The 18,834-nt window shown below is 35.5% G+C and overlaps 1 protein-coding gene across 1 annotated transcript in view; it reads right to left on the reverse strand.

The window, feature by feature from the left end:
- Positions 1-11,351: 11,351 nt before the first annotated feature.
- snd1 (staphylococcal nuclease and tudor domain containing 1) overlaps positions 11,352-18,834 on the reverse strand; it is a 304,678-nt gene continuing 297,195 nt past the window's right edge. Inside the window, exons 23-24 of the mRNA XM_088645522.1 lie at positions 14,452-14,496; positions 11,352-12,070 (exon numbers count right to left, since the gene is read on the reverse strand). Coding sequence (XP_088501648.1) covers positions 12,005-12,070; positions 14,452-14,496 — 111 coding nt within the window. The 3' untranslated portion in view covers positions 11,352-12,004. The remainder of the gene's footprint in view (positions 12,071-14,451; positions 14,497-18,834) is intronic.

Here is an 18,834-nt window from a genome sequence, read left to right on the forward strand (position 1 = left end):
TCTAATCAATATCAGTAAAAAAACAAACCCAATTCGAGATTTAACGGGTTTTCATTGTCTGGACTCAACAAAACAAGACTCAACAACAAAACTAATCAAAACTGAAATAACACAATAGGTTTTATAACAGAAGGAGTTTGCTTCCCACATTAGAAATATGAACAAAGATAGAAGTAGAGCCTCATTGACCATTCAAACACAGGACCTCATAAAGCTGATACCATAATGAATTGCATTGCTTTATCAATAGTAGGATAACATTTGCTGTAACAGTTTGGAAAACACTTAACAACACACACAATTATAATTTCTTTTGTTGAGGTGATATGAATGTGTAATCTATGCTACACACAGCAGGTTACAAGACAATGTCAAGTACCATAAATACAGTCTTCTTTTGTCAAATCTATTGCTGTTAATTGGTTGCTTTCAATGCTGACATAGCTGGAGAATAAATACTGACTTAATGTTGCCAAAAACAAAGAGCTGCAAGTGTCACTTTCGGCATTGTGTTGTTTTTTTTCAATTATTTTCTCAATAAAGCCCTTTGAATTAAACCAAAACAAAATTTCGACTAAGGAGGCACAATAGAAAATGCCTTCCCAGTGACAAAATGTAGTATCATGTTATAATCTTCTTATGCTCTTTCATGCAGAGACATCCCCAGACTAAAGACAATTCGGTTTACACATCAAGATACAGCTTTTCTCAGACTGCGGGGCATTTCTTGGTCAATGTGATTCCATGCAGAAAGCATGGGGAACAGCTTTTCAACAGCAGACCTCAGTTTTAGGCCTAAGCTTTCAATAAGACTGAAGTCATTCTGAATTACAAGTTTAAAATAATTTTAAAAAGAGTATAACAGCATTAATTTAAAAATGTTTTTAATCAGTGCATAAAGCAAAAAATAAAAATGTCAGATTAATGTATATTTCATGTCAGAGATAAATGCACAGCTACACCTTACACATACAGTATACAGTATAAACCATTCATTAGAATCATAAACATACATTTACAAAAGTGCCAAAACTTTACATGTAAACTTCAAAAAGTGTACATACATATAGTATCTACTGTATTTCTTAATATGGGGGAAAATCAATTCTGTTACAAGAAGGGCATGCTGAGATTTGGCCTGGAGACCAGGGTAACACCCCTACTCTTTTTAAGAAACACCCCTGGATTTTGAATGACCACAGACAGGCAGGACCTTGGTTTTATATCTCATCCGAAGGACTGTGCTTTTTAAGTGCATAGTTTCCAAATCACTATACTGGGGCATTAGGACCCACACAGACCCCAGGGTGAGAGCCCCCTACTGGCCCCACAAACATCTCTTCCGGCAGCAACCTTAACTTTCCCAAGAGGTCTCCCCTCCAGGTACTGACCAGGCTCACACCTTTTCATTCAAACCTAAATGATAATTTCTTTCATCTTAATTTTTTAAAATATCGAATTGCCAATTATTGTTTTGGTTACACCCACCTGATTTTCTTTCTTCAGGACACTAACTGTGTGTTTTTCACACCTTGGCTCACAGCTATAGACTTCCTGACCACACACAGAAGAATTAGCGGCAGTGTGAGCAGAGCACTCCACCCAGACAACCTTTGTACCTCTTGTTTTTTAACACGTCACTGGCACCCTAAACCCTTTTTGGAAGCTCATGGAAGTTAAACTCAGAAGGTTTCCGATGGGGATCTGAGGTTTTCCCCTTTTTCGATCCTTGGCTACCTACTGTAATTATACAGTTGCAGTTGTGAATCGGGAAGCCATGTTGTAATTTATCAATGATAAGATAAGAAAACAAAATCCAAATTCTTTAAAGCTTAGGAGGAGGCATGTCCCTCACCAGCAGCATACCTACTGTATATGTGCCCAGGCGCTGCATGGGTTGCTGTGTCACTGAGAGCCAGGAGAACACTGGTCCACCAATGCCACCCTAGCGTTGGCAATGCTCAGCTGATCACGGAATTCCAGTCACAGTTGACTACAGACATGACCCATGATCAAGCCCTCAACTGGATCTTAGTCTTCAACTTGCGCTTAAACCAGTGCTCACAAGCCCCCCTCCTCTTCACAATTTACATATTACATTCTGTATGTTTCATTTAGATTAAAGATCAAGATTAAACAGAAATAGGGATTGATATGGAATAATTTGTAAAAAAAAAAACAAGTAAAGCAAGCTGGAGAAATTCCTATACAGATATGAGAAAAAGATCATAAGAAAGGCTACAAACAAGAGAAGGCCATTCAGGACCATTTATCTGCTGTACTGTAAGTCGTAACTTGCTAAAGATTACCTGTGGCATGAGGCTTGTTTATACACTCTGCCTGGCTGCAGTATTCATTCCAAAGTTTTTAAATTTTGCAAACCAGTTATGAAGTTTTCACAGATGTAAGCCACTAGAAGTTCAGAGAATATTATATTGGCACTGGAGCTATAGTAAGATTTATAAATTCTAGTCACAAGTGGTGTTTTTTTATTGTGAATTATTCCAGAAAGCATAATGCTTCTTAATTAATTACGAAGGATGTGCTTCTAAGCAGGTGTGAGCCTGGTCAGTACCTGGATGGGAGACCTCCTGGGAAACACTAAGGTTGCTGCTGGAAGAGGTGTTAGTGGGGCCAGCAGGGGGCGCTCACCCTGTGGTCCATGTGGGTCCTAATGCCCCAGTATAGTGATGGGGACACTATACTGTAAACAGGCGCCGTCCTTCGGATGAGACGTCAAACCGAGGTCCTGACTCTCTGTGGTCATTAAAAATCCCAGGGCTCTTCTCGAAAAGAGTAGGGGTGTACCCCGGTGTCCTGGCCAAATTTCCAATTGGTCCTTACTAATCATGGCCTCCTAATAATCCCCCTCTATGAATTGGCTACATTACTCTGCTCTCCTCCCCACTGATAGCTGATGTGTGGTGAGCGTTCTGGCGCACTATGGCTGCCGTCGCATCATCCAGGTGGATGCTGCACATTGGTGGTGGTGGAGGGGAGTCCCCATTACCTGTAAAGCGCTTTGAGTGGAGTGTCCAGAAAAGCGCTATATAAGTGTAAGCAATTATTAATTATTATTATTATAGCACGTGTTGATAAAATGTGGACTGTTATTTGTTTTTATTTATTAATATACTTTAATTTATTTATACAGTATATGCAATAGTATCTCACACAGGAGGCCCTTTTTAATCTTTCTTTAATAATTGCGTCCAGTACACTTTTAATGTTTGACTATTCTTGTCAAAATTAATTTATAGTAGTCCAAAAACAATTTTGTAAATAAATGACAAAAATGACAGCTTTACATTAATGAGAATTTTTGGTGCAGCTTATAAATTCACCATTTACTAACAGTTCACAAGAAAAAAAACAACACATTACAAACATATTGATTTTTTTTAGGTATAACATTTCCAAATATCTGCTTTATACTGGACCATATATGGGATCTACTGTACATCGCCTTGCAAAAGTCTTCACCCCTGCCAATAATATTGCATTTTGATGAATTGTAAGTATTAGATACATTATTTCAAATGATCAGTTTTTATTCATTTAAATAAACACTGTTGTATGGGAAGGAAGTTGAATGTCAGCAAAATCTGCAATGTTATACAAGGTGAAAGTGACTGATTGAACAAATATTCAGACCCTCAGTCAGTACTCGACAGACACACCTCGATCAGCAGGTACTGCCGTTAGTATTTATAGATACATTTCCACCAGTTTTGCGCAATGAGATTGTAGAATCTTGTCCATTCTTCCTCTGAATCAAAGCAAAATCACTACAGTTCTGAAAAAACAGTTGGGGATAGTTTATGAACTCTTGAAAGAATCAGGAGCTCTATTGTCCAGCTTAAGCACTTTTGAGAATCTTCTAATTCATTTTTTTTCAGCTTTATCAGTATGGAGTAAATTAATTATGTAGATTCTCAATATAAATTCTATTTGAAAGGGTTGTGACTGCAAGCTCCGAGAGCAATAAAATATGGCATCTTAGAGAGTGAGGTGAATATTTTTGCCAGGCACTGTGTGTATAAAAGTTGGAATGAGGAGATGTTTGATATAATTTAACAAAATAAGTTGAATTAAGTTACCCATAACACTGTTGCCTCTCCTATGCTAATACTATTAATCTAAAACTTCATCCTTCTGCTGCTTTAGACATTAATTAATAGAGTTTGTGAGGAACGTTTGGGAGGGATGACAACAACCAAGTTCAATCAGACCCAGCTGTCATTAATTAGTAATCAATCTCAATGTAATTTCCTTTCCTAAAACACTATAAATACCTACAGTACATGATCCCCTTCTCAATTTTGTGTACGTCTTTTGCATCCCACCTCCACCTCTGCAGCTACCCCTTGGTCACTCTTGTTGAAGTTGTTATTCCTAGTGAAACATCTTCCTTAGCGAGCACCTTAGTGAAATATTCCTTTGGTTCATGAACCATCCCCTTTTCAGTGCCTAGAAGTTTTGCTTCATGGTTTCAGATACAATTTTACTTGTTTACTTGTTTGTTTACTGTTCTTTTGCTGTAGTAATGCCAAAAGATCCTTTTATTTAATATTCATTGCAATATTCCTTTGTCCTTTGTCCTTTTTCTAGCATCCCTCTTTACATTTGCTTGCAATTCACTGTACCTCTTTAAACCAAATCCTGCACTATTAATCATTATAATTTAATAATTTTATAATGTGCTCTCATTTTCCTTTTATTTTCCTATTTAATTTGTTAAACCATTTTGGATACTGTTATTTAGCCATTGATTCATTCAAGTTTGTGATAAATCTCTTTAGTGCTTTAAGCAGAATCTTTATAAAAACCTGGTGCCAACCATTCACCACTAATATCTATCCTATCCCATTCAACTTGTTTTAAATTCCTTCAAAGTCTGCTTTCCTGAAATTTTATTTGAACTCCAACTCAAAACACACCATGTTGTGATGACAGTTACCTAATAGTTTACCTACTTTTGTCTGTCTTACACAGTCTTGATTGTGGAATAGATAGAAGCATTTCTTCTTGCAGGGTTCTCCAGTAAACTGAGCAGGAAAGCAGTCATTAACCAATAGCTTGGATGCTTATGTGTGTAGGTGTTATAAATGTTTTTTTATGAATATTGTCCATTATTTTATCATATTGGTAAACGGTATAAAAAATATTCGTGCAAACTTGCCAGGTCGAACTATAATGCAAATAAGAACTGGTTTGTTACTGTGTTTCTAAGCATGAGGTGTATTTATATTGTGAGATACGCATTTTTCAGGTGATATGTTATATCATGCATTCAGTCTCACATCCTTGGTTCATTATCTGTGAAATAAAGATGGGGTAAAAAAGGTATATTATCATTCCAGTAGGCTACACAACATGAGAGATCAGGCCCTTAGCTGAAAGTCCAGGGAGATTAAATAGAGGGCTATTATTTTAGGCTCAACCTCATTCCTGATTAATAGACTGTCTGAGCATCTGTTGTTATTTTTGTTTTGATGTCCTTTGATATTCCCATATAAACTGGCATCTGCTTTCATCTGGGCCCAACCTCAAAAGCAGGCACTATTTTCTATTATTACAAATCTGCATTGCAATTGAAATTTCCCCATTTTATCTGTGCTGTCAGGGAAGGGGCTGCTAAGGGAAAGTGAGTTGCATGACACCATCTGTATTTTTTTGTATCCTCTATGAAAATAATGATGTTAGACTGACATTTACACACTTGATTCAACTTCCAGTATAATACAGATGAACAAAAGCATTACCACTGCTTCACAGAATGGGAAAAGATGAATAAAGCCAACCTTATTTATCATATGTCGTTTCAAAATGTATATTCTGTATGTTGAACAAAAATTGTATTTCAAACCATTTACTTTTTTATGGTGCCAGATGTCAATGAAAACCTTTATCAAATGCTGCATTATGCGTCTTTTTATGGAGTGGAAATTCAAATAACTTTCAATGGTAGAATTTAATGTATGAAAATATTATTTCCTACTAGGAAATCCTACCTACCCGTACTTCCTAGGAATATCACATTTAAACAATAAATGAATATTAATATTTGATATTACATTAATAAAGATTTGTGAAATTCTTTATTCAATGCAAGTTGAGAATATCCAATAGTGAGGTTCCTTAAGGATGTAAGAAAGTTAAAACAGATTAAAAATGTTATTATATATCATCTATAAACTCAAATAAGCTTGTGTTGTGGTATAAATACAATACTTATTTATTACAAACATATAACAGATTTATAATACACCATGGTATTATTCTTGTTTTTAATATTGAATATATGACTAATAATGTGCAGAATATAGAACTATATGACACAACATTTCAACAAAATGAGTGATTTTGTGGTTAAATCAATTAGTTCTCACTGCTTCTACTGTATATTAACATTATCATTTTAATGACTTATACAATTAAATTATTCAATTTAATATTGATTTTTAAATTAAACCTAATCGAAATAATTTTAAACCGTGTTAATGATTATTTGTTTTGTGGTAACTATTGCAAAACCAGCACGTATAGTACATGTACATCATTAGTATGGGAGACATTCTGAGAATAAAACATCTTTCTATGGTTGTGATGCCAGTGACTTGGGATCATTGAAACATCTTAGATCATAAAGACGAAGTCAAGGAGGAGGCAGGCACAAACCACTGACACTAATCTCCATTCTAGTAATGAATTGATCCCAGAACTTATTCAGCATGGTTTCTACAGGGCTTCATTTCACAAACTTCAGCAACAGCAAAAGAACTCATCAGTCTAAGATAGGGAGGATACATAATTTTTTAGTAAAAGTCTCTACTGAATTTGTTGTTGAGTACATCTTGTGTCTGCGTTTATTAACACCCCTCCTTTGGAGATTTTTCATATTTCAACCTTGAACTGGAATCTCACTGGATCAGTAGTAAAAAGCTGTGCAATTTTAGTTTATACCTTAAAAATGTTTATGATTGTATGTTTAAAGCAATATCTTTTTTCTTAACATTGAGCTACAGTACATTATATTTGGAACACTTCTACCAGAACTTCAGTCAGCTGAAGTGAAATAACATTATTACAAAATAAAATCTAGTTTGAAACACTTTTTAAAGTCCTGAATTATTAAGAGGGTTTCATTTTTCTTTCCAAGTTAATCACAAGGGATTTTGTTAGTCCTCATAAAAAATGGATTTTTGCACTTCATGCTAGCACCAAACCAGATAAAATGAAGACTTATTTTTTTTTCTCTTTTCATGCTGGTGGAGATAGTTGGTCTGAAAAATGCAGCATGCATACACTTTTGATCTTACTACAAAACATATTTTGTAGTGGATTAAGTAGTATGGTTTGACTAACATTTTTAGAAAACATTAAATAAAACATTTATAATACAAACAAAATTACAGGACTATTCTAAATGGATTTGATGGTGTCTTCATCTGAACAAAGGTTTTAGAGCTGCATCTATCCTAGTTCAGATTCAGTCTCCCATCTCTTTTAGTTTTCTTTTTTCTTTGGATCCTCCTTTTTATATTATCATCAGCTTTTCTTTATCAGCTAATTATGGTTTGCACTCAATGATGTCAAACATTGGCTGTTCTAAGAATTTCCATCACAGGATACACTTCCTTGTGAAGGTTAATTAGGGATAAAGTAGACCATATTTTATTACTTTCCTTCCAGGCATGGCAACTCAATTACCATGTACTCTCCCTCTCCTCTCCTCTCATTGAGGCTCCCCGTTGAAGCAAGCTGACAGCAGATAACCCAGCTCTTGGAATACCCTAAACTTTCACTTCTCTTGTCTCAATTAGTTAAACTTCAGCGTTCAGCTCAAAGATGGAGTTGAAAACATACCTCATGAGGTGAGTTTCATGAGAGTAAATGAGGTCAGATGCTAGGAATACATATTCACCTTTGTAGGCTCTTTTCAAATAGACATATTGCTTAAATCAGTACTAGAGTATAGGTTTATATTATGGTCAAATATCAGTCGAATATCAAGACTTCCAGGTAACTTCAGAATTTTGAAAACCAATTTATCTAATTAAAACAAAGCTTATATCAAAGTTTAATGCAACAGAAGCCCCAAAATACAATAGTAAAAATCTACATACTACATATGTACATACCAAATACGAAGTAGAATACTGTACAGTATTTTTTTATACTGTATCTCAAAATAAGGGTGAGGTTAATCTACTGGAAAACAGGCACCAAAATTACTGCATCCAAAAAACACCTAAAGGAAATGTCTTTGGCAATGATTCATGAAATCATCAGGACTTGTAACAGTAGATGGTGGATGCTGGGTGTAAAGACTTACGTACACTATGGGGATGATCTTTTGGTGTAAACCAAATTCATCAGGTTAGGTGCCTTTCAGCATTGTAATCAGTAAGATTTTAATAAAAAACAAAAAGCAGTCAAGACACATTTTAAAAGGGGTTTGGCGCTTGGAAAGCCACAATCACAAGGGATAAATGGCTAAATACTGTTTTGTAGTGAAAAAAGAAAACAAATGTGGATTGCACCTTCAGGCTAAGGTGCTTGCCCGAGTGCAAGTTGACCTGTATGGTTCAGGCATTGAGAGCTGAAGCATGGGTTGCATCATCAACGTTTTGCAAGCTGAACTCTCCAAGCGCTGGTGCACAAATGGCTGAGAACAGCCAAGGTTAGGGTGGGATTAGTTGGTCTCTCAGATACAGTGACACAGAAAACCATATGGCGTACCAGGTGCTTCCTGTGTTGTCACCATTTTTATTGTTTAACCTTCTTAATTTGGAGTGGACAACCGATTATTTTACTTTATTTTTTCATCATGCATCTCTCCCAGCTTCTTTATTTAGTCTTTCTAAATTGTGAGGATTTCCTAAAGCTGCTGACTTGTTTTTCTCACCTTATGCATGGATTTTTCACGTGTTGTGTTAAATGTATCCTGTATTGTGTTACCTGCCTGCAAAGCAAATTTCCCTGTCTGGGGCAAGGAAGGAAGTATACGTAAGTGCTTCTGGTGGTGAGAGAAGTGCCTCTCCCCCAATGTCAATGAACACTGAGCCTTGATGAAGGCTCTCTCAGATACCAGTGAAACAGCAAGTTCTACAGCTTTCCAGGCCATTTGTGGTGCTGCTTGTGACAATTTAAAGGATGACAGGCTTGAAGGTGAACAGGTCAGAGGTATCTGCCTACATTTTTGCAGTTCAAGGTTTGTTTCTGTGAGCCCAGGTGTGAAGGCAGTGATCTGGTAAGGAGCTAGCTTGAGCTTTTGGGTCTTAATGTCGGTAAAGAAACAAATCTCTTTATACCCCTGCAACCCAAATTTCAGATTTACTACCTGCAGGTGTTATCATGACACTATCTGATAATCCTAGAGTTGTATATATTCTAAGTCCCTTTGGATAAAGGCATCTTCTAAACAAAGAAAAATAAAACTTTTCATTAGTAATGACCAGCGCAGGTTACTAGATAAGAGTGGCACAGCTGTCTGTGTGTGACAGTAGGTTCCATCCTGAGAAGACAGGAATTGGCTAAACAAAGCAAATGCCTTCTTTTCACTGACACACAGATGGTACTTAAAAAAAACTATCAAATTGCCTGTAGAGAAGGAATGCATAGAGAACAGCTGAGGGGTTTTAGCACAAGGCCTAGGGAAGGTAAATGGAGGACAAGGTGTCATTTTTTTAATACAAACGTATGTATAGTATTCTGAATGTAGGACTTGCGTTGGCTGTCTGTGTTTTAATTATTACGGGGTGGTTTCCCAACACCAACAAGTAATTTTAATGCCTGATCTATTTTTAATGTATCATACTGATCTTATATCCATCATATTCTGAAAAATGAATAACTTGAGGAGCCTATAAACACCATACTCATGAATCTAAGCAGATCTTCCACCATTTCTTATGTTGATTGAAAATAATTTTCCTCTAACATCCCTGAAACATGACTAAATCATCTATAATAACCTTAAATGGAACTCCTTTTTCCAGAACTTCAAAATTCATGCCTGCTGCGGTACTGTGGTACTGTGAAAAAAAATCAAAGCCTGCTGGTTTTAGAACAGAAATTTGGTGTACTAAAGTGAGAATATAAAAAATACATTAGCAATCAGTAAAAACATGCAGCAATTAGTTCTACAATGTTATTGTATGTGGTGCTCACAAGAATGATTTAGATGCAAATAACTCAAACTTATGTGTGTTTTTCCTTTTAAGACAGATCAGCAGCTCTCATCAATCTATTACTTAAAAAGCTCCACAAACCATTGCTTACTGCATATGCGATAAGAAATGAGAATGATTCACTAGCCCATCACCACGTAATGCATTTCAATAAACAGTTGAAAATAATGTAATTAAAAAAAGGATGTTGAGAGCATGAGCTGAAAACAGTGGGGCTTTCAGATCTTTGAAAATTAGTTTCTAAACTCCAATAATAATGTACCTCCTAAAGGCGAGTTGAAGTGTTTTGAAAATGTTTTCTGTATCTTTGCTGAGATCACTCAAAGCAGGTTTCCCAAGTGCTGCAGGTGATAAGATCAGTAACTTCTGAGTTCTGCTTAAGAGATCCTAGAGGGCTTTATGAATAGCCTACATGTTTATGTTTAAAACTACATCTTTCGAAGTTGCATTGAGTACACTTCCTGAATCCCGAAAGCTTAAGCAGCCCTCAGGCTCATTAAACTTAAAACGTTCAGGACACTGCAGAAAGCCATGGCAGAATCTAGCTTCCTCATAATTCAGTCTTCATGTAGCTTCATGACCTGTGCATTTAGAAGGAGGAGCTACTACCATATTCCCATGCTGTATTTGGATAATTTACCTGTTCAGACGCCAAACTTTGGTACTTAGATCTTACATTCAGAATCATGTACAGAACACGGATCAATGCAAAAGTAAAACAAAAGTAAAACAAACTTTTTTTAAAAAAAGTAAAAAGAAAGTGTTGGAGATGAGGGTTCTGTATTATACAGTGTATTATACAGTGTGTTCTAAAAAAAGACTACTTTTACAATTCTAGTCTCCTACTTCTCTACCTATCTTTTTAGACTCTTTTGTAGATTACCATCACAGTGTACAGGACTGAATATAATCTGACAGGAATATGTAGCAAGGAACTACCGATCAACACATAAAAATGTATAAGTATAAAATACCCTTAACACGTAGAAACAAATGCAGTGAATGCTATATTCTTTGCATAATTCCTTACTAAATGCAACCTTGCTAGAAAATAAACAGTAGAAATAGTAATAACCAAAGGAAGACTCAGTTATTTGGACCTCCAACAGCCAAATTAGCATTCAACAACTTACACTTTAATGAGACAAGCATTCATTCATATTTTGCTAATTTTATTAAGCTGTGAAAGATTTAAATACAATGACAAGGCTCAACCTGGGAAAACAAAATCAAATACTGTTCGCTACAGAGTAGAGAGAAAGGAATTACTGTAAACCTGTAAACAACACAGAAGAGAGAAAGTATGTATTATTCAAGGCGTCTGCAGCTTCTTCCCACCAGAGAAAAAGCCTCCCTGCATCAACACTAAGGTTCATTATTCCATTAAACATTCAGATACACATTAAAAAAGGAAATAAAAACAAAAAGTAGACTCATTAAATCTGTGTTTGCAGGCTTACCAATAAAGTTAGATTTTTTTTTTATAAATTCACATGTATTTTATTTTCATTTAGGAAGCATTTTCTCTGCAAAAGCAAGCTGGTGGGTTTATAGTTCTTCCATGCATCTTCTCCCTCTGTCCTCTAATTAAAACTGCAATAAGCACATAATAAAGAATACAGCCTGTGGCTTCCACAGCTATTTAGGTAGAAGAGCGGTGTTAAGTGTTTCCAGAGGGAGCAAGAAGTCACTGAGGTACAGGAAGAAACACAAAGAGGAAGAAAGACGTAAGAAATGAATGCCAAAGAAGGAAAAGGTTGATGTTTTAGTGTAAGTATGTCTTCAGTGAGTTCTTTGCAATGGCATTTTTAGCGTCTGTAGCCAAATTCATCAGCATCATCGGCACGGAAGTCTCCATAACGCCATATGTTCAGCTGAAAAAGAAAAAAAAACAACAAGTTCTTGTAAACATCTACCCATGACAACAGGGGTTACCATTAGTTGTTTCAGAAAAGTGGTTTTCAAAAAGAATGCTTCTTTTTGCATTTATTGATCAATATTAGACCTTTCTAGAAGTTCCTGGTTAGCAATCATGGTAAACTAGTTATTTTGAATGGAAAGGGGAAACAATCATATAGGAACAAGTTAAGGTTTATTCCATGCTGAAAAGAGAAGAAAAGAAACGTTTCGGCTTTGGAGCCTTCTGGTGGCACCCAAAGAAGATTCTACAGCCACAACGTTGTTTCTTTTCTTCTCTTTTTAGCATGGAATAAACCTTAACTTGTTCCTTTGCAGCCTACACATGCTGATGCAGCTACCTACTTGAAATATAACAATCTTATATACAGTGCCTATAAAAAGTATTCACCCCCCTTTTCAAATTTTATTGTGTTACAGCATGGAACCATGATGTATTTAACAGAGTTTTTGCCACTCATCAACACAAAGTACTCTATAATGTCATATTAAAAAAACCCACAATTAATTAAAAATAAAAAACAGAAAATAATTGAATGCATAAGTATTCACCCCCTTGCTTTGACACACCTAAATTACCTCTGAAGTAACCAAATCTCTTCTCCAAGTCACATAATTGGAGTCCAGCTGTGTGCAGCTGAGGTGTTTCACATGATTTCAGAATAAATACACATGTGTCTGGGAGCTTCCCCACTTAGTGCATTTCCAAGGAAACACTACACCATGAAGACCAAAGAAAATTCCAAACAGATCTGAGACAACGTTCTTGAAAAATACCAGTCAGGGCAAGGACATAAGAAAAAGTTTCAAGGCATTGAATATACCTCGAAGCACAGTGAAGTCCATCATTAAAAAAAGTGAGAAAATATGGAACAAGTGTTCCAGTTCTGCCCTGAACTGGCCTCCTCTAAAACTGAGTGTCCAGGCAAGAAGAGCCATATTAAGGGAGGCCACCAAAAGGCCTAGGGCAAATCCTCCATGACAGAGATAGGAGAAACTGTGCATGAGACAATAATAACATGCACACGTCATAAATCTGGCTTGTATGGAAGGGTGGCAAGAAGCAAGCCTTTGTTGGGAAAAAATAATTCATATCACATCTCGGCTGGAGTTTTCCCAAAGACATGTGCGAGAACCAACAATTTGGAGGAAGATTCTATGGTTTTATGAGACTAAGATTGAACTTTTGGGCCTCAATGCTAAGCGCTATGTTTGGCGCACACCTAACACACAGCACATCACACTGAGAACACCATCCCTACAGTGAAGCATGGTGGCAGTATCATGTTTTGGGGATACTTCTCTGCATCAGGGATGGAAAAATGGATGGAGCCAAGTACAGAAAAATCCTGGAGGAAAACGATTAATCTTCCAATAGGACAATGACCCAAAACATACAGCAAAAGCCACACTGATAGAGACTTACCCAAAGAGACTCTAAGCTGTAACTGCTGCCAAAGGTGGTCCTACCAAGTATTAACTTGGTATTAAGTATTAAGTATTAGGGGGGGGGGGGGGGGGTGAATACTTATGCATTCATTTTGTTTTTTATATGTAATTAATTTAGTAAAATGTTTGGATACATACTGTATTTGAGTAAGAAATAAAAATCTATGCAAAGCACATCCTTAAGAGAGATATTTAAAATACAATAAATAATGTCATTCTTTATAAGGTGTTGAACAAAAAACATAGATAAAAATGATACAGTTATTCTGTTTTGTACATTAAACAACACATACATTTGGAGTTTTGTACTAACATTTGGATTAATTTGCCTACAGACAAAGCTTCTGGATCAAAATAAATACATTTCAAGAGTGTTTAGGGAACCTAGTGTGTACAGGGCTAAGAGGGGTACTCCTAGATCCATTTACAAGATAGGCAGCTATACTCAAATGAATAATTATAATCAGTGAAGCCTTTTTTTAAAAAAGGGTGGAGAGACAATTTCAGTTTTACTGTCATTTGCTTAATTACCGATATTCAAGCCAAATGTGAGTTTGTGAAACTAGTAGGAAACTTTATTTTGAAAGCTTTTACCCCTTTAATCGTACGACTGTTCTTACAATGGAAATAATCTATCTTTGGCTTTGGCATTGTTAGAAGTAAAGAAGAAATGCAAATCCTTCTTCTTAAGTCTAAATGTTTACTGAACTAAAATTAGCAACATTCAAAATTATTGCCCCCTTTAGAAGTCACAATAACCCCCCCTTTTCTGGGATTTAATTGTTTCTGTAGAGTTTATAGTTATTAAAGTCAGCTCTCATTTAGTCCTGGACATGTCTTGTGCTTATACCACTGAAAAACACAGAAAATGGATTCCTAGAAAACTTACCCTGGCAGACTTGGCAGACTCCTGCGCATTCAGGTATTCAGTGATCTACAAAATAGAAAAACACAGCAGGGTAGACCAGATGGTTGACAGCCAGGAGAAAAATATGCCCACATATTCAGAGTCCTACACTTACACAACAAGATACAGAAAGGTGTGAAGCTATGTATGTTTGATTTTCAACATTTAAAACAATAATACACAGAGTTTTACCGATTGCTGTAAATAACACTGTTCTTACAATGATTAATGGAAGAATATTACATTTTTAGAATAGATTTAGATTTAGACTTTTGCCTAGACTTTTGTCATTTTCTTTAACATTCAAATATGTGCCAATTATTTTAGAAATAGAACATTTACAATCTAAAACTAGCAGGTTCAGTCCACATTTATGAGCAACACTTATACAAAGGTTTATCATCAGAAAACAGACCCTGCTCTTAATCTGACAGCAGTTACTATCCCAAAGGCCTAGAATAGGGTAGAAAAGTCCTTTATACAGGTAAGCAGGTCTGGCAGCTTATTTGACCAACTTTCCCAAAAGGAAACATATTAAAATGAAAAACCTTTTAGAACACATACTGTAAGACATGTCTGATCAAAAACACTTCACAGCACCGCATTTGTGAGTCTGCCTAGTGTTTAATGTAATCTGGAATTGAGACATCAATAATCCATCTTCTAAGGGTGCAAATAGAATCATAAAAGTTTAGGAAACAGTAGAATACTTTGTATATCTCGTCAGTTAAAACATCACCATACAGTACATTAACCTTGAACATATCCAATCAAAATTGTGAAAGGTCTTGCTTGAGATAAGGATTATTATAGTGGAACAACAAGACTGATAGCAGTAGGAATTGAAACCTGGTAATCTATGAAACACAGACAATTTAAACTGTCTTTAAACAATCCTGAAGAGGGCTTTAACAAATTCAAATGTTTTTACATTAAGTTATGAAGACGCTATGTTAAATACATGTAAAGCTCACACTATTATAAAATTATGTACCTGCTATAGTTCACTTAAGTTGTATTGTAGTTATGTAGCAGATGATTTGCCAGATTTCACTTTACTCAACCTTGCTAAGGAGTTTACTTATTATACTGTATTTCTTAATATCATAAAGAAAAACATTAGACCCAAATATTTTGTCCATCAATAGTGCAATACATTTATATTTATACTTGGTAAAGAATAAAAGTGAAGTGATTTAATTTAGAAATAAAAACCATGCATACTTGCTGTGAAAATGTCATCTGTGCCTAAGAGAAAACTAATTAAGCAGAGCACAAACAGTCGTGACGAGTCACAAAGTGAAAGTCTGACACATTGCAAGATGGAAAGACTCTGTGTGTGGCTTATGAAATGCAGAGGCTTCACAGTGCCAAATGTGCCAAAAGTAAAGAAAATGACAAAACATGTTGTAGACCTAAAGGCCATTTTCTGCCCCTTTTTACAGCATTTATACCGGATGTAGTAAAAACTAAATTAGCTAGGTTTACTAAAGTTAATGTAAACACAAGCTAGATAGACTACATGGTCTTCTCAATTGAAAACGTTCTTATGTTATGAACAGTGACAGCACAAAAAACGATTTTGCTGAAAGCATTTTCAATTGTAACAGTAATAATGTTAGAATATACTGTATACTCTATACATGTATGCGAGTATGTTTAACAATTTTATGTTCTATTTCAATGGTCATGCAGATCTCAAATGTCAAGCTGAATGATTTTTATTCCTGTTGTATCACAAATGCTAGAACATTACTGCTAGAACATTACACTAATGCCTAACAATTATTTTAATTGAAAAAATATATACATTTTTGTATTATTCCTGTTTTGCTTCTACCAAATTCTTCTTTTCTATGTACAGTATGAGTTATATTAAAGCACCGTGAGAATCTATTTGAAAGGCACTACATAAGAATAAAATCGATTGATAGAACAAAGCAAAAATGCTATATTCTAAAACAACCAAAAATCTTCAGCTACAAACACAAAGCAACTGGTATGCCAGGTACAAAATGGCCCTTTATGATTTCCTAAATTTTAAATTAAAGATTTTAAAATAAACCTTAAGGAATTACAATAACTCCAGCATATCAATCCAATAAACTACCTGCTCTAAATACATTTTTGGAACTTTCACAAATCATATCCAACCCAAAATATCAAATGAATAAGCAATACAAAGTACTGACATATCAAAAAGCTTGGCACAGAAACAGAACAACTACAAGAAAACATAAGCACATTATGGAACAGTGATAAACACATCTGGTATATTAACATGGTGTTGTGTGCCATTCATTGCTGTGTAAGGTGATTATTGTACCACAGCCAAAGTGGTACTGTAGGAAACTTAATTTGACAATTTTTGTGAGTTTTCATTTCAATGGTCGTTCGTATTTTAATCATAAACATACAGATAATAGCTTCTGTGAGCTCTGTCCTGCCTTGCAAAACCAGGTAATTTTACGTTAATTCTTAGCATTAAATCTTTGCATGTCCATAGCATTTTGATCTCAAAAGTTCTCATAGTTCTTTACAATTATATATAATGCACAAACAAAATGCAGCACACTCTAAGGTTAATTACTGCAGCCATTACATAACACTAGCCTCACTACCCAGCAGATCAAGCAGAGAAGTGAGACATTGCTCTACCAATTGATTTAAGGGGGGACTTTTGAGTATGCCCCGCTGTACAAGCCCAGAGCAGAAATCAACCAGGATAGTAGTGTTAACACCCCTACTTTTTGATGCATCTCTCTGATAAGCTTTAAAAAAGCTTGAAAGGACTCATGTTAAACACCATCACATTTGCAGTTACAGATGTATCAGGATAATAATTTTGTGAATGAATCCTGAAAAACCTAGTGTCAAAAGTGCAGGAACCTTACATACAAATTAGAATATTTGTTTGTGGGTAGATATATCGTTAAATGAAAGACATTCAGTTTCCACGATGGATAGAAGCAGTCATTCAATTTGTACATAATACTTTTGCAAATAATAACTCTTTATGAAAAAAAAAATTCCCTTAGTGTAGACCACAGGGGAGTAGCCTACTTAACTTTCTAGAAAGTACTTTAGAAGATCTTTTACTGCCAACGTATCTTATTCATACCTTTGATGAAATAGAACAAAAAAACATCATACGAGAAAAATTACAAATATTTCTATCTTAAAACATTTCTGAAATGTTATACTGTAATTCTAATAGCAATGCGGGGAGCTAAAGCTGTCTGTCACAAATAATTAAATTCCAAGAACTACAAGGATCACATTTATTCGAATAAACTGCAAGAAACACAAATTTATAATAATATTCGGCTCCTTGGAAGCACAACGGAAGACCCCAGAACTATACAGAAGCTTTTGAAGTTTTGCTTGTTTTTGCTTTATATTTCCTGTTTCACACATGAAAGACATAAGAGTGTATATAATCATTGTTAAGGTCAAGGGTCTCTCTGAAGACTGCAGGCAAATGGTCATTGACCTTCACAAGGTGAGCAATGACTATAAAATCATCCACACAATGCTGAAATCTACCACTTTCCTCTGTAGTAGCCATTGTTAAAAAAAATAAGGCTACAGTGTCAATCAAGCCAAAAAGAGGACACAAGTGTAACTTGCCACCACGGGCTGTGAGGAAACTAGCATGGGACCATAATTCCAAAGGCAGAGCTGTAGATCTCCAACACAAAATCTTCAGGATATGAAGTGTAAAAAATACTATCTACCATCACCTGAGAGTAAACAGCTAACACAGCTCAAATGTGTTGGAATGACAGTTGAAACAATATATCAAGATCAAAAGTTAAACTTTTTGGAGTGCTCATCAGTGTTATGTTTGGCATAAAAAGACTGATGCTCATATTGAGAAAACATTCCTACTTTTGTGAAGTAAAACAAAGTTTGAGGTTCTATTATGTTTTGGGCTTGTTTTGCATCTGTGTTATGCAGTCTTTGTTAAGATCAGAGGAAGTATGAACCAACGTGTACCAGGGCATTTAGTCCAAATACCTGATTCTGTCTGTTAAGATGCTTCAAGCTTGGCTGAAAATAGACCTTAAAACAGACCTTCCAGGATGACAATGATCTAACACATACGTACAAATCAACGAAATGGATAGCCCCACACAAACGAAATGTTCTTGATATGCCATCTCAATCTTCAGACCTACATCCAATCCAACATTTGTGGTCTAAACGCAAGAAGGCAGTTGACAAATGAAGTGCCAGAAATTCACAGTAGAGTACAGGACGTGTCTTGCCAGAGGAGGATTTATAAAATACTAACTACTTAGGTGTGAATAAATGTGTTTTACACATTATGTTTTCTGGACTCAAATGAATTATGACAAATAT

This window comes from Lepisosteus platostomus, chromosome 9, assembly GCF_059453375.1.
Source record: "Lepisosteus platostomus isolate fLepPlt1 chromosome 9, fLepPlt1.hap1, whole genome shotgun sequence".
In the NCBI taxonomy this organism is placed as follows: domain Eukaryota; kingdom Metazoa; phylum Chordata; class Actinopteri; order Semionotiformes; family Lepisosteidae; genus Lepisosteus; species Lepisosteus platostomus.